Source organism: Salarias fasciatus, chromosome 23, assembly GCF_902148845.1.
Source record: "Salarias fasciatus chromosome 23, fSalaFa1.1, whole genome shotgun sequence".
Classification (NCBI taxonomy): domain Eukaryota; kingdom Metazoa; phylum Chordata; class Actinopteri; order Blenniiformes; family Blenniidae; genus Salarias; species Salarias fasciatus.
This window is the reverse complement of record NC_043766.1, coordinates 17,032,500-17,052,520: the sequence shown is the minus strand read 5'-3', so window position 1 is coordinate 17,052,520 and position 20,021 is coordinate 17,032,500. Positions and strand designations below refer to the sequence as shown.

At 41.9% G+C, this 20,021-nt stretch overlaps 1 protein-coding gene across 4 annotated transcripts in view; it reads left to right on the top strand.

Moving 5' to 3' along the window:
- Positions 1–16,233, top strand: part of arhgef18b (rho/rac guanine nucleotide exchange factor (GEF) 18b) — a 44,292-nt gene extending 28,059 nt beyond the window's left edge. For all 4 annotated transcript variants that reach the window (XM_030083354.1, XM_030083352.1, XM_030083351.1 and 1 more), the window contains exons 15-31: positions 2–252; positions 374–499; positions 612–729; positions 829–1,083; positions 1,193–1,269; positions 1,474–1,652; positions 1,916–1,989; positions 2,279–2,464; positions 2,679–2,825; positions 3,227–3,339; positions 4,015–4,083; positions 4,293–4,340; positions 4,590–4,871; positions 4,991–5,140; positions 10,774–11,125; positions 11,764–11,907; positions 12,424–16,233. In XM_030083354.1, coding sequence (XP_029939214.1) covers positions 2–252; positions 374–499; positions 612–729; positions 829–1,083; positions 1,193–1,269; positions 1,474–1,652; positions 1,916–1,989; positions 2,279–2,464; positions 2,679–2,825; positions 3,227–3,339; positions 4,015–4,083; positions 4,293–4,340; positions 4,590–4,871; positions 4,991–5,140; positions 10,774–11,125; positions 11,764–11,907; positions 12,424–12,743 — 2,891 coding nt within the window. In that variant the 3' untranslated portion in view covers positions 12,744–16,233. The remainder of the gene's footprint in view (position 1; positions 253–373; positions 500–611; positions 730–828; positions 1,084–1,192; positions 1,270–1,473; positions 1,653–1,915; positions 1,990–2,278; positions 2,465–2,678; positions 2,826–3,226; positions 3,340–4,014; positions 4,084–4,292; positions 4,341–4,589; positions 4,872–4,990; positions 5,141–10,773; positions 11,126–11,763; positions 11,908–12,423) is intronic.
- The last annotated feature ends 3,788 nt before the right edge of the window (positions 16,234–20,021 follow it).

Here is a 20,021-nt window from a genome sequence, read left to right as displayed (position 1 = left end):
GAGCTGATGCAGACTGAAATGCACCATGTGCGGACACTGAAGATAATGCTGTGTGTGTATGTCAGAGAGTTGAAGGAGAATATTCAGATGGAGTCGGGTAGGCTCGACTGTCTGTTCCCTCGCTTGGAAAACCTCCTCGATCTGCACACACGCTTCTTGTCTCGTCTTAAGGAGCGCAGGCGAGAAAGCCTTGTCTCACCCAACGAAAGGAACTACACGATCAGCAGAGTGGCCGACATCCTGATCGCGCAGGTAGAAAAAGAGATGCAGATCCCATGATCGGTGTCTTGCGCTATATAATGCATGAACCTGTGTGATAACAGGAAAAACCCTCCTAGATGACTGAGGACATGACGGTTTCTGTGCTGTTCAGTTTTCAGGTGAAATAGGTGAGAAAATGAAAGACAGTTACGGAGATTTCTGCAGTCACCACCATGAAGCCGTCAGCTATTACAAAGATCAGCTGCAAAACAATAAAAGGTTTCAAAACGTCATACGGGTAAGGAACGTTTTCTTGTTCTCTGACTTCAAAGATCACATTTAGCCTTCAGAATTTTTGTTGTCCACTTTTTTTTTTAAATTAAAATTAACAATTTCATCTTTGTTGTCAGAAAATAAACAACTTGTCCATCGTGCGAAGGCTCGGAGTGACTGAGTGTATTTTGTTGGTGACGCAACGAATTACCAAGTATCCTGTACTCGTGGAGCGTATTCTGCAAAACACTGAAGGTTCTTATGCTACATGAATCACATTTTCTTTAGAGAATATTTGAACTTAAGGTGTTGTATTCTTAATCAATTACATTTTTTTTTTTGTTCTGCATCTAGCGGGTACTGAGGAACACGAGGAGCTCACTCGCGCACTGGTTCTGATTAAAGACACCATTGTCCAGGTAGACACGCTCGTTAATCTTCATGAGAAGAACTCTCGACTGCGAGACATTCACAGTAAGATGGAGCTAAAGGTGCAGGGAAAAATAAAAGATGGTCGAGTGTTTCGGAGAGAAGACCTGGCGCAGGGCAGGAGACGACTGCTCCATGAGGGTACAGTCAGCTGGAAGGCTGCCTCTGGCAGGCTCAAAGGTATGTCGTCACATGACAACAACAACAGAATACTTCCAGTAACATGCTGTTATAATCTGCTATCTAGACGGTTGACTTTTGGCTTTCGAACGCGTTGTTATTGTTCCAGATATTCTTGCGGTGCTCCTGTCAGATGTATTAATCTTGTTGCAAGAGAAGGACCAGAGATACGTATTTGCTACTGTGGTGAGTAATTTGTCTCGAATGTTTAGCAGTACTGCACCAAATGAACACAAAATGTTTATCAAAGAGGGAAAAAAAACATTTATCACTCATGTATATAAATGCGGGAGTAGTTTTTCCTGTGATGTGTCTCGTCCATAACAGTCAAGCACAATGAGAAAACTCTTGTCTCTTTGTTCCTTTGTTTCTTTTTTTTAATCCATCCAGGACAACAAGCCATCAGTGATATCTCTCCAGAAGCTGATAGTCAGAGAGGTGGCCCATGAGGAGAAGGCCATGTTCCTTATCTGTGCCTCTTCCGATGAGCCAGAGATGTATGAGATCCACACAACATCCAAGGAGGAGCGAAACACCTGGATGACGCACATACGGCAAGCTGCTGAAAGGTCGCTGCTGTTTCATGGACTTTGTGACTTTGGCTCTGTCAAAATGTCGACTCCTGTCTGTAGAAGACTAACCTTATTACACACTGGAAAATGTGGGCAATTATTATGAAAAAGAGATGTATCCAGATATTGTGATGAACAGTATGTCCTGCACTGTTTTTTTACCAAGTTGGAAAAAAAAAAACAATACATTACTCATTGAGATTTCTTTTCCTCTCCAACTCATGTGGTGTCCTGTTTTTCTTTCCTGTGCTCTACTTTAGCTGTCCTCACACAGAGGAGAGACTGTTCAGCGAGGAGGAAGAGGCACGGGTGTCCAAGTTCAAAGAGTTTCAAGGTAACAACTGGTCACTTGGCCAGCAATACATTTTTAATAAATCCTGAAAGCCGGGCCACAAGAAGGTGCTCATATGTCAAATTCATATGTGGCAACTCTGTCGGTCAATTTTAGAAGACTGAATGGAAATTAATGGTTTCAATGTACTGTATATGTAAAAAAACACACGCACGCACACACACACACACACAAAGCTTTTGAGTTTTATTTTAAAATGAATTCTTTGTTTAAAACTTTCTTGCACTTTTCATAGAAAGCCTCTATCTTGTCCAATGTTTCCCAACTGTAGAGCGGCTCAGCCAGAAGGATGCGGTGATCGTGCAGGCTCTTACGGAGAAACTGCAGCTGTATGCGGAGATGGCAGAGTCGACGGCAGGTGTGGAGGACACAGCGTCGCGTTCAAGACTGCTGCTCCGAGGAGATGCCTCAGACCTCCAGCAGGGGGAGGCCCTGCTCAAAGGAGCTATCACTGAAGGTTGGACAATGCCATAACTTGCTTCTGCAATACAGCTAAATGTGTGCTGCTGTCATTTTTACACAGATTTCATCATCTTTGCATTCATGTACCGTTTATTTCAGAGATGTAAGCTCTTAGTATGCTCTAACTTTTTGGGATTTTTTGATGTTTCTGTAAACATTTTGGTGATACAGTTTTTCTTCGGCCTAACAAGCGATTCCTCTCACTTCAGTGGAGAACCTCCAGAACCTTTTGCAGTCTGGAGTGAGGGAAGACGCTCCACCCTCGCGCCTGGAAGAAGGTGGTGGCTCCGGGGCTCTGCCCAGACGAGCAGAAACCTTCGGAGGCTATGACAGCAGCCCCACCATCCTCAGTACGAGTGAGTGCAGCAGTCTCCATGCCTTGAGGAAGAATACCCCCTAATGGATTCTGTTTGTATTTGAGTGACTTTTTCATTTACGAAGCACAAATAAAATAATAATGAATAAATTAAGACTTTTTTCAAGAACTTTTGGATGGGTCTATTGGCTGATTTTATTCATGTATTTGCAAAAACACAGTGAACTACGGATATAATTTTGAATTTTGTTTGTATGTGCATATATATATATATATATATATATATCTGTGTGTGTGTGTGTGTGTGTGTGTGTGTGTGTGTGTGTACACTTCCTGTTTTGCTTTTATGAATGTATTCCAGGCAGTTTGTTTTAACAGTTTGTAAATTGTTTATGTTGCTGTCTGTCTTTGTGTGGATCGTTTCTGGTACATCTGTGCCAGATGGCAGCATTAAGAAGTTTTCTTGCGAATCCAAAAACAAAGACAGGAGCCAAAGAGCCAGTTCTGACCCTCAGCTCAAAGACCTCTGTGACAACCACACCCCGGAGCAGACGGTAGGTGCCCTGCAGACATATGCACATACAGCACATCTTTGATGAGTCACACTGTTATTTCCTGTAAATAGTAACCAGATAATGACACTGGGAGGGTTGCCATGACCTGATGTTTACCGTATCCTGGTTCTAATAGGCCATTGCATTTGATTAAAACAAGATAAAGCCTTGATAAACACTTTCATCTGAACAATAGTTTGATTTTAACAAGTTATGGTCCTTGAAAATAATCGAGCAGACTAAAATTAGCCACATATTGGCGACAGCAGTGTGCATGACTCATAACGCCGGTGTGCCCTGTTATAGGACTGGTTCTGAATGCATACATCCCTTTATATAAAGGATCAGAAAAATGTAAAGCGATTCTTTACTTCATTTTGCTTTTGTCACATACAGAAAAAACAAAGAAAAATACTCCGTCCGGTGCAATATTTCTTGCCAATTGATTCCCATACTATGTGGCAATACATTTGTTTACCGTAATGAAACATTTTAGGGTGGATAGGAGGTTCTTTTTGCACAAAAATTATACAGAATAGGTATATATTTTAAAAAAGATGCAGAAAAATAAAATTGCAATATTTTGAACATCCACATTGTATCGTTGTTCTTGTAATGTACAGCAGTACTGTGTGTTTGACTCTTTTTGTTGTTTTTTTTACTGCTATTACTCAGGTCGATGAGAGCTGCTGCTCTCATGTCAGATGGAATCGCATCTGGCCTGAACCCTCCCCTAAGGCTAAGGTGAGATCTCCTCCCTCATCGGTCACCTTGTGCTGCAAAACACAGGTAGATTTGAAATTCATAGGCAGCAGCGAAAGAGCTGCCTGCTGAATTGAAGGGATGCCCCCATGAGATGTGCACTAATCCACTGAAAGAGTTCATATTGTTGGTCATGAGGGTGATTGTTTGATGATTGTTTGACAGTGATTGCTTGTTCTTTGAAATCCTAGTTCTTTGAAGGAGTGCTGATGCTTTCCCAAAGACTCTACAGTCTCCAGGTAATGATGTCTCTATCGCCGATGTGAAAATTCGTTATCCACTGAGCTGGCAGAATTGATATTAAACAAAGCTTTTGTTTGTTTGTGGCATTGATGTTCTCATATTTGTGTTTGCAGTCTTAAACTTTTTTTAAAAAATGTTCAACTTTTAAGTTGTAATGTAAAATCTGTATTAAATTTGTAAAAACAAAAAAAAATTGAGTATCTATCTAATCACCGCTTTCTCTCCATTTCTGTCTCCATCTCCAGGCCATCATATCGCAGCAGGATAGTCATATTGAGCTGCAGCGGGCCTCGCTGACAGAGCGGGCCTCCCTGCCGGGCCGTCATAGGAGTAATGTCCTTTTGGAGCAGGAAAAACAGCGGACACTGGCTCTGCAGAGAGAAGAGCTGGCCAGTTTCCACAAGCTGCAGTCCCAGCACAGACAGGAGCAGCAGCGCTGGGAGAAGGAGAGGGAGAGGCACCGGCAGCAGCTGGAGGCCACCGAGGCCCGGCTACGCCTTCGAGAGGAGGAGTGCAGGCGGCTGGAGGTGAGGTCTCCTTTGTTACCCGAAGGCTGTAGAGGATTACATTTGTGACTAATCATGCAATTAATGAACTTGCAAAACGAGAATGGCATAACTGTGTGAAATTTTTCTTTGTTTTGCAGGATCATCTGGCGAATGAGAAGGAAGAGTTGGACAGACAAAGACAGACGTACCAGCATGACCTGGAGAGACTGAGAGAATCCACCAGAGCTGTGGAAAAGGAAAAGGAGCGCCTCGAACACCTGAAGAAAATCAAGAGGAAAACCATTGAGGTTAGAAAAACCTTGATTCCTGCATTTATTGAAGGTCAAGTTTTAAAAGCAATCACAATTTTTTTTTTTTTTTTTTTTACCAACATTGAATCACAGTTTATACAAAAAGGTATATGCAGTACAGTCATGTGACAAAGAGCATTCCTCTCAAGAATTCACTCACATTGAGAGGGATCCATGCGATCCTCAGCTTTAACTGGACACTCAGTACAGGCACTGGCCACACAGCGGGATGGCACCTACACCACATTTTACTGAGGGTAGCATGTGTTTTTCTTGCGAGGCCATGTGTTTTCACCGCCATTTTTAACTCTGCTTGTTATGCCCAAATAGTTCAGTCTTTGTTTTTATCAGTCCACAGCACCTGATTCCAAAACGAATCTGGCTTGTCCAGATATGCTTTTGAAAGCCTGGAGTGACTCTGTTTCGTGGTGAAACAGGCGTCGTAAGCATGACTCTCCAGTAGAGCTCTCCATCGTTCAAATCATGCTGAATTGTTAAGAGGCTCAGGGACACCACCTCCTACAAGATTATCTTGTAGGTCTTTTGAGATGGTCTGTGTGTTGCTTTTGGTCACTATCACCATCATTGTCACCTCCATTGTCCTTCTCCTTTGCCTCGACAATATTTTCCTCGGCCTGCCACTTGTGGCCTGGAGACAAACTGCCTTTTGTCTTTGATTTGTTTCTCTATGTTCCCCAATCACCGAAAAGGCAAGAATGGAAAAGTTTCACACAGTCTTTTTTTTTTTTTAATATTATTTCTAATTTAATTTAATAAAAATTATTATTGCTGAATCAAAAATTTTTTCTCAGGAAAACACCCCACTATTTATCTTCTGTTAGAAAATAAATGACATGCCAGTGACTTACTTGTCTTAGCACGCTCTCTGTCTGTCTCTCCCTATTTAAAAACATTGTTCTAGACACACCTTTTGGTTTCTTTGCAGCTCTGCTTACTTATGAATTCCCACACTTTGCTGCCTTTGGCTTCAGTTATTTGAAGAATGTGAAGTGATTGATGGAATCTGTAAACATATTTTCAAGCGATATGAAGAGAAGTGTGTGTTGTAAGAGAATCAAGGCTGTAATGGGCTCAACCGGTGTGTGTATGAGAGAGCCAGTGTGTCCTTGGACCAGTGCTTGGTATTGCCAAAGCAAAGAGATTTTTAGTAGCAATAAATGTACCCTTACCTTATTTTAATTATACTAACAGCAGATAAGTTTAACGTTGAACAAATGTGCAAATACAAAATGCTTTTGCATATTAAAGGAAGTGAAGTGAAGTGAAGCTGTAGAGGAGGCTGGCCAGCTGCTGCAGTTTGATGTAATAATTCCACACAGAAATCAAAGCATGGTGACAAACTTACAGTTTCTAAAAAACTGTGTATTTTTGTGGTAGCTAAAGTTTTGGGATGGTCAGATCAGATGCAGTGTTTGTAGTTGGAAGAACTTAGATAAACTGGATGGATTGATTCTTCTTTTTACATTTTGTGTAGGTCACAGATAGAATGAGGACAAGGTAACACCAGAAGCTGTATTGTGGATGGCACTTAGTCACTGGGTTAAAAGAAAAAAAAAAAGCTTGGGGCTTTCTCTTTCGTCTTGCTCTCTGTTTTTCCGTTGTTTCTTTGTTCTTCGTAGTGTGGTTCTGGGACTCGCCCTCATAAGGTCCTTAATAACCCAAAATAGGTTCTGTTGATGCTTTGTCTGCATGATAGCGTTATCTTCAGATTAACAGTATGGTATGTGTGTCGTCCTTGATGTTTTTCTGTCTCTCACCAAGTTATAAAGTAAATAAGATTTTTCTTCAACGTTTATCATGTTGGTTCCTGGGTTCTGCTCCTCTGCACATTTAAAAGATGCTGAAGTTTCATCATCTACAACTTCTTTCATAAATTGAACTTTAAGAATAAAAATGTGAGCTACTTAAGCAATTCCAAACTTTTCAAGCCAGGAATTGACCTTTGTAGATTCATTTCACTTTCCTTTCCCTTCTTTTTCCCCTCTTGTCTTCTTCTTGTATTTTATAACTTGTATCCCTCTTTCTGTCTTTTCTGCACAACACTGTGCTTTGTCTGTGGTTTCATGGGAGAGCAGCGCTGAGAAAGATCCACTGATGTAATTTCATGCCTGGTGCTAACAGATCCGTCAACTTACTGTTAAGTTACTTAATATTGGCTTGTAGTGTTTTCAAGGGCCTGTGTCACCCTATCGCCTCTTGGCTGAATGGTGAACTCTGAGACACACTAAGAGATGGGGAGAGTCACGATGCTTACAGGAAGCTTTCTTTCTTGATACACCTTTTATATTTTGGAAAGATAAACTGTAAAGTAGTAATGCTCCAAGGTATTCTGAGGCAGAAACATCTACACACAATGAATCAGGATTACTGTTTTGCGCCCTTTAAGGTTATAACAGTAACCAAATGAAAGGCTTTTCTTTTTTAATGCCAACAAGTGTTTCCTTATTAAAGATTTTGCCTGCTAACCTGAGGCATGTACCTACTTAACCAGCAGCTCACATGAGTTATTTCATTTAGTAATTCATTCCTGACTGCAGAAGAACCTCTTTGAATATGTTACATCTTGAAAGCGACTCCTGATTACTGCAAAAAAAAAAAAAAAGGAAAGAAAAAAACTCCACCTGGTCTTGCAGAGATTCCAGTAGAACTGTCCTCATGTGAGATTTGTACTCTTTAAAGCAGAGGCATTCACTGACACAGTGAGGTTATCCAAGATTTCCATGCAGAGTGTTTTTGCATTGACTGCAGCTAAGACTGGGCCTGACACAGATCATCCGCACTTCACTTTATCATGCCTCTAATAATTGTTTCAAACCAGTTCAGTTATGCCTTCATGATTTGTGTGCATGTATGAGCTGTGGTTCTATACTGCTGACTGTGGTTCGGGACATTTTTGACTGCGGCTTTGGGAGATTTGGAGGTGGTCTGTTGCCCTTCTGCGTCAAACACATCAAACGGTCTTTTCATTAGCTGCAACCACAGGATCTGTTCCAGGCTCTGGGCCAACCTGATATCAACAGACATTTAATCACCGCCATGCCAAAATTAAGACTCATCAGCAAACCCAGAAAGCTATGATTAGACCTCATAAAAGGAGATGTGCCTCTGAGTGTGTTTATGTGTGCATTTCTTCACATATGTGAGCTCTTGAGCAACAATGGCTCTTGTTGAGGCATGTCTTGACTTCAGAGAAACCTTTCTTTCATCTGGTCTCCCACCTGATCGTCGTTGGCCCCATTGGCTCTGTTCATGGTGGGAACTTTAGGGCTCGCTGTAGCTAGTTATTCTAGCTACTGCTCACCTCTTCGCTGTACACTGCAGCACTTGGATTCAATAGCAAACTTGAACAATTTGTTGGACGTCCACATTTTACAGATGTTGGAAAACTGAAAGCGTGTCTCGAGCTGCAGTGCAGATAACTTTGTCTTGTGAACACATTATCATTATAAAATGATAAAGTTTATGAATGATACATCAGTGATAAATTCTTATAAAGATTTTGACAACAGAATTCATTTCCACAATAAATAATAGAGCACAGCGTTTCCTGTGAGTAATCTCTTAAACTGGATGAATTTCTTAGGCGCAATTTGAATTTGGATTAGTGTTGTTTAACCTACTATTTTTGTTAATCTCATTATATCCCCTGAATCAGAGCTGCACATGGCACACATAAGCTCTGAGTGTAAATTTCCCGTGTCATTGTTCTGCATATCATTTAATCCAAACAAGATTCTCCTAACGAGTCTGTGCCTCCAGTCATTGTTCTTCCTGCACAAGGTGAGACATTGTGCAGTGTTAGTGGATATGTGTGTTTGATATGGGAGTATCCAGGCAGCTTGGAGGATTAGAAGAACCTGGCTTTATAGTTAGCTGTTCCAAACCTGTCATTACCTGAACCCTCTGGAAGGCATTCAGGGCTAATTGTTTATGTGTCGTCAGTCAGGGCGCTCTGCAGCCTCCTCGCAGTTTACCGACCTGGACACCTGCTGTTTGTGTTGCTTGAAGCTGATCACCTTGTTCTGGAAACAATGGAACATCTGTGTGCCACGATGAGCGAGTGCTGAAAGAGGAGAAATGATGGAGAAACGGGAAGAATGGGGAAAGGTATAGAGGCCCCCACACAACAGAGGGGCCTTTCTCCGCCTCAGGTCATCCCATCTTCCTTTGCCCTTCCTGCTGGAGAAGGCAGCAATCTTCCCGCACAGCCATAAGAGTGTGCCCTTTTAAAACACAGTCATTGTATATTCCCGTTGCCACAGGAAGCCTTCAGTATCATCATCAATCATGGAGCATGGAGACGGCATACCAAACAGAACTGATGCAAGACGTGACTCAGAAGGGACTGTTGTGATAGATTTCTGTGATAAATGTGTTCTTGGCCAAAAGTTCAAAGATTTAATTAAAGAAATGTTTTTCTAAATCATCAAGACTATTTCAGCAACTTATCCCAGAGATATGCTAGAATCAATTGTGGTCTAACACAAACTTGATTGTTAACAGTGAAAAGTGGAAACATTGACTGTTTCATAATTTGAGACGAATGCCCTGCAACATTATTGGGTAAAAGTGCTGTAGAAGGGATTTTGGGAAACGTGGTGTATATCATGGTTTTCACAATGGTTCACTAAAAAGAAACTTTCTTACATTTTTGTGTAGTGCAGTAACTCCAAATAGTTATTCCTGTGACCCTCCCGCGAATTGCCTCTAAGAAGGACTGTGGGACACTTTTTGAAAGTGTATGGCTAAGTGCAAGCGAACACATAATGGAAATTTAATGATTAAAAATGTCCCTTTAGAGAGCAACAAAATAGAATTTTTACAACCTCACAACAGGAGAAGCTGTGGTCCTGGAGCACATGTAGTTTAACTGATACAAATGCCACTGATGAAGAAATACCAGAGGTCAAGTGAGCATTGTTGTCAACTGTAATTAGAGAGATTGATCAGGATAATTTCTGCAGCATCTAGTTATTACGAGGACAGTGCAGCCACTGTCTTTAATCCGCTGATGCCACGACAGCTGTTTTCCTGTTTCTCGGCCTGTCTGTCAGTACTGCCGTAGTGTTAGACACGCCTTTATGTGCACACAGACTATTAAAGGCTTATGTTTCTCATTGTGCGTGTGTGCGTGTGTGTGTTTGTGTGTGCGTGTATGCATTGTGCTTAGCTCCTTATAAAAAAAAAAAAAAAAAAAAAGTGGGAGGGGGTGCTTCAGTGGTACCAAAATGCGCACTCAGCAGAAGGACCCCATGTGTTTTTGATCCACTGCTTTCCCATAAATGCTGAGAACCTCAAAACGTGTATCTGTTGTGGCACAATGTCGCCAAAAAAGGGGTGTGTGTGTGTGTGTATGCGTGTGTGCCTGCCTGCCTTCTGTATGATTAAGCCATCTCTTGTTTTTCTGATTTAAAAATGAATTCTTTCACAGAGTACAAATATGAAATGTTAAATTAAACACAAACCAACCATAGATGTGTTATTGCAGTCCTGAGTAGGGAATCCAGTCTATTTGAAGCTTGTTCTGAGTTTGTTTATGAAGGTGTGAACAACACAAAGACATCAATAACATAATGTAAAATAAATGTACCTCTACTTCCCTCCTCAAGGTGGCTCCTATGTCCAGCAGCCTGAACGGAGAGCTCCTGTCGTCCTCAGGCCTGACCAGCTCCACCAGCGTCTCTGACCTGCCGCTGCCCCAGAAGCCCCTGGTGCGTTCCAGCTTGTCTGTGGCACCGGCCGACTATCCGGAGCGCCCCGAGGTGATGCTGCGTCGGGAGACGAGCTCTTCGACCTTACCGCTCAAGACAGACGTACCCCTCCATCTGTTCAGCACCACCAACCAGCAGCACAAACCAGTAGGAGTGCAGCAGCAAATACCCACCAAGCTGGCTGCAATCAACAGCGGCAAAGGCAAAGGAGGCAAGAGTGGCAAAGCCTCCCATCGCACAGACAGCACAGGTATTGACTTACTCTTTAATCCTGAGGGCAGTCGGTTTCATGGGTTAAGTTTTCACAAATTAAATTTGTTTATTTTTACAGGTATGAAATGTAAACACATTTAAAATCACTCTTTAAACAGTTGCCAGGTCTTGAACCTTTCCTCGGAACCGTCGATACTCTGGGAACCTTTTGATTTATCAGACTAAGTCCAGCTAATGTCAGCTTCTTTCAGGATAACTGATGGCTGTCAATGTCCCAGCAGAATAGTTCAGATGAGAAGATATTAAAAAAGAAAAAGAGCAACGCTGACAGCAGCATTCAGTTACTCTTCTCCCGACAGTACATCCTGGTCTGATCCACGTTTGCTGCAATTTTAATGTTCCTACATCTCACACTTCCATATTTGTCTCAGGCAACTTTGTACTTGTGTGTACCTGCTCTGGTTCACACTCGCAAAAAGATTCTTTGTTTTTCCAATAATTGTCACATAGTTGTCCAGAGTGGATCATCTCCCTGATTGATTAAGCAGTGACCTAAGAGAAGCCAGGCTGCTGCAGTTTTCTACTCCAGTGTCATTTTGCAGTCGAATCACCTCCTGCCACTCCTTGTCTCTTGTTTTCATCGCTCTCTCTACCTCCCTTGGTTTCATCTATAAGCGTCAGTAGATATGAAGCAGATGCTCCCGATGAAACTCTCTGCGAAGGACGACAATACCCTGAAGGCCAAGCGCTCCATCAGCCCCCACCAGCAGCTCCCGCTGGCTGCCCCTCCACAGCCCCACTCAGCACATCACCACACAGGTGTGCTTCTACATGTACACTGCACATAAACACACACACACACACACACACACACACACACACACACACACACACACACACACGCTTCCTGCTTTGTTCTCTGTTCAAGACAAACCCAAACAAAAACACCTCTTGTTGATCTTTGCATGCTGCATTATTAATCTGTGTTCTCACAGACGCAGACATGAGACAGATGTATTCTCCACCTGGGTAATCTTGACCCCACCCAAATGCATTCTTCTCCAAGGCTGTCCTTCATGCCCAGCCTCACCCTGTGTAAACACCTATCAATTTCACATGCTTCTTGATGATTAATGGCAGGCTGTTCTGCTGTCACAGACATTTTAACACTTTAATCCCACTCCCTCTCAGGAAAAAAAAGGCTGTAGCAAGGTTTTTTCTTTTTAATATAATCTGTAACAATAACAAAGCCCTGCTTCATTACACAGCCACAAACCACATATATGCCATGTCAAATAATTTTTTTTGCTTGCTTTCCCTTCATTTTGCTGACAGATCAACTCAGTCCTCCAGATAGCGCTGGGCCAGACCCCCACTCCACCTCCTCCATCAGCGCCTCCCACCCTCCAAATGTCCAGAAGCCCCCGATACCTCCTGCACAGTCCCATCTGCCGGCTCCCACACAGCTTCCCACCCTGCCTCCTCACTCGCAGAGCGCCGGACTGCTGCAGTTCCAGGCTCAGGTGCAGCCGCAGGGCCTCGCGCCGCTCGTCCCTCCCCAGGTACAGCCCAACGCTCACGGGCTCAGCCACAGCGTGCCACCGCCGTACACGATCGCCGCAGAGGACCACAAGGAGGACGTCATATTTTTCTGAACTCCAGACTGGTGCCAACTCATCAGGAACAACTGTGCGAAACTTATTCGTCCAGAGTTTTCTGTACGAAACCGGAATGACTGCGTTATGTAAAGAGACACCTGTGTTGAATTTCCTTGTAGCTGTTTGGTTGAAGATGAGACATTTTCAGGATCTGTTTCACAGAACAAGCAGGTCATAGCATTTCATGCAGGTGGGACAACCCTTCCGTTCTAACACCGCCCCCTATTTCAATATGAAATATTTAGTTTTTATTTAATTAGTGTTTTTCTTAAGCTCAAATGTAGAGGTTTGTGAAAGGAACTGTCAAGAAAACAAAGGTTCCTTAAAATGTGTTTGCAAAAAATATTTCAATGAAGTTGTACCAGTCCAAAGACGACGGCCATGAGAGCTGAAGATGTCTCTGAAGGAAACACTGTGGATGAAAATCATTCAGTCTGAAGTTCGGTGAAGTGTGCAAAAGGAGCAGTGCAGCAATGGAATCCTCATCTTCACCACACAGTTTCATGGGAAAGGCTTGAAGCTCCAGCATGATTAATTACCATGTATGGACCAAATGTACAGCAGTCAAAGTTTCAAAGTTTCCTTTCATTTCATGGTTCTTAGTTATCTCAACTTTAGGCTGCAACTTCAGTGTTGCTGCTGGTTGTGAAACAGATCATAGTCAGATATTGCGTCATTCAGCAGGCTACTCTTTTCTTCAGTCAATGCAAACTCAGTGGATCCTTCATTTTGTCAATATAGTTTGAGGTTCTGTGCCTTATTACAGCATTTAGCAGTCAATGTTTTTACAGTTGCCAGTAGTTCTACACATATTTTATTACTTTTAGCAAAATTCTTTACTGCAATCACTGCATCTTTGTGAAACAGTCCATAAAAGACCACTATGAATTGCCTAAAAGAAAGCTGTATGTATTTTGGTACTTTTCAAGAAAATCGCCCACAACTTATTAATGGTATTTCCCACACTTGCAGTGCAAACTGCTGAACCACTTTTAAATCACGTACGCACACACTCACTCACTCAGTCACACCTGTGGATGATTTGGAGTAACCACTAAGCTTAATGTAATGTTGCATGTTTTGGGACTGAACACGCAGGGAGAACATGAACACTCATTTCAGGAAAAACAGAAGAGGGGCATGCAATGAAGTGCAGCACCTATGAACCAAATGATTGACATTTTAAAGGTTTTCACTGAGTTTGTCTCACCTTGGTATCAAGACAAACATTTCAGTCATTGTAATAATTGCTGTGCTTTACAACAGCTTCACGCTGCTTTGCTTTTCTGGTACTTTATTAATGTTAATTTGAGAAACAAAGTATGAGGAACCCCTCTAGTATGAAATGCAACATTTAATTTTGCACTACGCAGCCCAGAAGATCTTCTATTATTAAGACACCGACGCATACATATTTTTTTTTTTTTTTTTGCGATTGTTAGCAGAACCATAAGCAGTCTTAAGAGTGTTTTATCACATTGAACTACAGAATTCTTTGCTGTCTTGATCGTTCAATAAATATTTAAATTCGCAAAAGAGAGCACAAGCAAAGCTGAAGCTGGATGAGTTTTATGGAGCTCTCATTTCAGTTCGCAGCAGTTATTTCATGTAATTCACATTAAAACGAGCCGGCTTTGTGGCAGTGGACGTCACCTTATCGACAGCCGGATCGTATCAAGGCCCTGAGGTTTCACTTACTGTGTGTTTTATCGATTGCATTTCATTAGCCAGGTCTTAAATCTCCGTGCCTGACGTGAAAACGATACTGTGACAGGTGCAGCGGTCCTTCAGCAACACTGGCGGCCTCATATTCCTGTGTGTGTTTTCACAGAAAATATGATGTCCATCGCATTGTTTTCCCCTGTGCTCTGTGTATCCCTTTAAATCATGAAATATTTGATAATGGTTCTGCTTTATGTCTTTGGAGACATGTCTTATTGTAATTTTCTCAATTAGCTGGTCTGAAGCTGCAGCCGCTTGCTGGAGCTTGTTTTTCATGTATATTATGTAAACTGTTGTACATAGTGAGTGTGATAACTTCTGCACTGACCACCCAGATGTTTTAACATTACGGTGCAAAAATCTGTCAGAAGTTTGTGCGTATACTCATGTGCACTTCAAATCCACACATGTATATGTGTACGCACAGTTAATGAAACCATAATCATTTGTGACTGTTGTTAAGCGGATATTGATTCTGTGTTAATTTAATCTCTTAACATTTGTTGATGCTGTAGCAGTGAAGTCGAGGTGTGCTGTCTGCCAGCACCCTGGTACGATTCCTGAGTGATGTAGCGGTTGAAAAACAAAAAGTTAACTAAACTGTTTGCCTGTTTCAGTCGGTTTAACCAAAGAGACGTTCAGCTGAATGGGTTCATGAAGGATGAATGACACTGGGCTGCACAGTGTGCTGCAACTTATCAAAGCATCCTGCAGCGAGTGTCCAGAAAGAGTGTGTTTACAGCATTTAGGAGTCCGGCTCTCTCTCTATCTCTATTCTTTATTTTATTTAACCTCACAACCCAGTCCCAATTCTGTGTGGAATCATGCACAAAAATATAATTTAAGACATCAGTGTAGACTTAATGTGACGATTCTGACTCAAACTTTATATGTGGGGGATTTTTAATCTCCTCATCAGACTCTTACTGAGTCAGAGGAAATTTGTGATAATGTGCTTATAACGTGCATGTGATGAGGCCTCCTAGAAATGTTATTACTTAACAGATTTAGGCAAAACGACTCTTGTTCAAGGCTTCCCCCTCAAAAAAAAAATCCAATGTCCTTGAATGACACCTTGAAGTAAAAAAAACTGAAATAATATTTCATTTGCTGGACACCACTTCTGGTGGTTCAAGGCTAAAATATCACTGAATCTATTTTCCATGTCTTAATTGGTCAGGGTCAGGAATAAATGTGTTTGTTGGTACATTTCCACCCCTCAGCTGTGCTCCAGGTACGAGGCTTTAGCGCGACGAGCACTGCAGGCTGCCGGCGGGCGCCACTGCTGCGACCAGCTCAAGTCTTAAATGTTGCTTTGCTTTACTTGACATTTTTGCTCTGTTTTGGAAGTCAGTCAATCGATGAACTGCATCCATGTGTGAATGTGCAGCAAGAAACACAAAAACGGAGTGGAAGCATTTAATTTTTCTTTACTTTTTTTTTTTTTTTTTACACACATATACTTAAACAGCTGTTGGACCTGTATTGTGTAAATAATTGTGAACATATTTTATTTCCTCAGCCAATTTTACACTAGTCACTTTGGATAGTAGCATACTTGAAGGGGAAAATGAATGTTTATAACACCTGTTGTTATTATCTGTGAACTTTTATTTACCGAGAGCTGTCTAATGAGGTTTGTAGCACACAGCAAAACTGATTTTTGTACCGTTCTATTTTATTCACTGCGCAACAGTAGAAAGTACTGTGGGCACAAACTGCTGCCTTAGGAAAGATTTAGTAAATAAAAAGTCTTGAAATTGTTTTCCTCTCGTGGATATTAAATGAATTGATTTTCTTTTCGTTTCGTGACTTTTTACAGGACTGTCAACTGAAGGAAACCATTTGTATTGCTCCATATTTGGATCATTGCTGTCAAGAATGTGATGAATTATTTCCACTGGACTAAATTTGTATCTACAAGGAAATGGCACCTTTTAAGCTAGCCCATGAGCATGCAACATATAATTCTCCCTCGTCATTTAGTTTCATATTCACCGCTCGTCAAAACAAACCTGACCACCCAATCAGCCGGCACCTGAGCTGCTTCTTTGTGTCTGGGAGGTGCAGGAACGCCGCTGCTGACCCCATGTTTAGACGGCCTAATAACAGTCTCTTCCCAGACAAAGCTCTATTTTCAGGTGGTGCGGTGGAGGCTGCCCAATCCCACGGTAGACGCCGCAAACAGCAGAGCTGTCAGTTCCTGTCTCCTCGTCCTTCTGGCCGGGGAGACGCTACAGTAGTGGCCAGTTTTCTTTTTTTGTTTGTTTTTTTTTTAATTGTCTACTGTCATTAGTGGCTTTCCTCTGTCTCCTCTCAACAATTATTTTTCCAGGCTGCTTCCCCTGCGGAGAGAAGCTGCCTTCACTCCGTCTTTGTTTCTGTGTCATTCCTTCCACTGCTCTGCCCATTTCGACTCTCCCCCATCTCCTCTCCTCTCATCCAGCGTCTACCTCAGCTCAACTGCCTTAAAAAGCCGTTTTATGTAACGTAGCGAGCAGGAAGTCGGGATGCCAGGCTGCTCTTATTCCTTTTTCACCACAAAGTAGAACAAATAGATTCTCTGCAAAGCCAGACGTGCAGACAAACATCACCGTAAGCTCGTAAAATGCCAGAGCAAATCTTAGTTTGATGGGCTCTGTGTCAGCAGTTGTTTCATCTTTTGTTTCTTTTCTTCCTCTCAGATTTAACATTCTCTCTGTTGCACTTGGCCACAGCAGAAATCGTACTCATACATCTTAAAGTGAAATTTGCCTGTGACCCTTGAAACTGTTTATCTTATCATCACAGAACAAGCAACTGTCTTCTTCGATTTAATCAATTCTGACCTGAAATGTAGATTTTGATTCAAACTAGTTTACAATGGAATAACATCACTACACACAAGCAACTGCTAAAGCAAACATGCATTCAAACTGAGGCAAACATTTTGTTTTTTTTGAGACATATTAATCAAACCCACAAAGTCAGAAGATGTAGTGTCTGGCATCTATCTTCTGTACCACTTGTGTTCTGTTCAGGGTCGCTGTGTGCTGCAGCCAATCCCAGCTAACTATGGATGAGGGCAGGATACACACCAGAGAGTTACCGCAACAATCTGTGTGAAACTTCACGATGGTGTATCTTGTCATCATGAAGATATTTGTAATTTAAGCCAGAAGTCCATGAATCAATACTCTGACCTATAAACAAGCTCCCATATGCAAGAATATGCTCTTTATTGTATTTTAAAATGATCCCATGATCTTTCACTTTGCTATTAAAGTCACTGGAGGACTTTTCTCTCTACATTTTGCACATTTTGGGAACCTTTCTTTTGTTATTACCAGCAGCGTTCCTCTGTAACCTCCAGCTGGCTCTTTTGCAAGTGATGTTATGAAGGAATGTGTTAGATGTCTGCTTATCTGAGTGTTGTTTCATTGCTCCTGGCTGACACAAGGATCCCCTTGTTGAAAAGACACAAAGCAGACTTTATCTGTCCTCTATTCACACAAGGTGATAGTAGAAAGATAGCCAGCAGTAAAACACATGCCCTGGCTGAGGTTGCTTCACACTGACTACATAACTTCCTGAACAGACGGTGGTGTTTTCAAGCAAATTTGATCACTAAGTCATTTTTTTTTTTTTCCTGCAACAAGTGCGTGTGTGTGTGTGTGTGTGTGTGTGTGTGTGTGTGTGTGTGTGTGTGTGTGTGTGTTTTACAACATCAGCGTTTGTCTGTGCAGACATCGGATATCTCTCATGGGCTGTAAAGTGCGATATCTCAACTTTGATTTAATTCATCTGGTACGTAGTTTTGTTTCGAATGAATGAGAATCATTGTTCCTCCGAGTTGCTCCAGCGATCTCCCATCTTGCATCAACAAAGAAAGCCCCTGAGTGGGGGGGGGCAACAGTGAAAAGGCCTCCCAAGAGAAAGGTTTATGCCAGGTAGAAATCAGATCAGGTGCAGGGCCATTGTTGCTGCCTGAAGAGACGCCTCAGGTGAAATGAAAAGGAAGCGTGCTCTGTGCTGACTCGCCCTTTGTGCTCCGAAGATTTGCATTTTGCAGTCAGCTGCAGCCTGGTGACCGCCTCGTCGGTCCAGTTTTGCTTGTGAGCAGAATACACTCTATTGGGAAGTGGTGAATGGCCACCACTGGTAGCAGATCAGCCACTTCCAGAAGAGAGTAAACATCATCTGATGCCGTGGTGCCGATATTACTTTCACTGCACCTGAATTTGTTTGTCGCCAATGTTCAGGCTGAGATCTCAGGTATATTTTTTTTTCACAATATTTACGAGCCTCAGAGACATAAACGATATTGAAGTAAAAGAATAAAATGATTAAGAAAAAAGAGATTTCTGTGGGAACTTATGAAAAAACAAGCAAAATTGCGGGATTTTTAAATTTCAAGTCCTTTGTATCCACTGAGATATCAAGATTTCTCACACATCCCATGTTTTCTCTTCTGTGTGAAATTACCTCAGACAAACTATAACTGCTATTTAGATTCTCCTTCCTCCAATGGAAACAATTATTTGTATAATTGGTTCACGTAACACTGTGAGATACTTTAAAATCCAACTATCTCACAGACATGTATGTTACTGCTGTTGTAAATGCTACTGGAACCATCTGACTCTTTTATAAAATTACCTGGTGTGGTTAAATCACGATTACAAACTAACAATTACATATAAGGCATACACACACACACACACACACACACACACACACACACACACACACACACACACACACACACACACACGCGCAGTCTCGTATTTCTATCCTTGTGGGAACCGTCCATTGACTCCCATTCATGTCTAGCCCCTAACCCTGACCCTTACCCTAACCCTAACCCACACCACAACAAAGCCTAACCCTAAAGAAATGTTTTTGCACTTTTACTTTTTTCAGTAACAACAACATGGTCAAGAAAACACTGTTTCTCCTACTTAGGACCGGAAAAAGGTCCCCACAAGGCACGTCGTTCCACGTTTTGCTATCCTTGTGGGGACATTTGGCCCCGACAAGGATAGAAATACAAGAACACACACACACACACACACACCCACACACACACACACACACACACACACACACACACACCATGAATCATTTAGAATAAATTCAAAATATAATTCTTAACTCAATGAAATGACTAATAGTTACATCTAATTCATTACGATCTCATTTTACAATAGATCTTATGTAGAAAGTAATTAACTTTTTACTACAGTTTTAACAAACTATTAAAAATTATGTGAACTGCAATATGGAAACACCTTAAGTCACAGGCCACATTCTAATCTTTTCTTAACTTGTGTACTTTATAGTTATTCCTCCTGGCCTCTGAACATCACACTAAATTTGCTTTGTGCTGCAAAATGTTGGACATGAAGGCCATCAGTAGAAAAATACAGAGAAGAAACGAACATGCAGCAGCAGAGCATATGTGCTGCAGCAGGTTATAAGCTGATCAGGAACAGTATCGCCTTTGTTACTCGTTGTCATCTGAAAACGAGCGAATCCCCTCCAGCGTTTTATGAGGTGGCTCTCTGTGTGCGC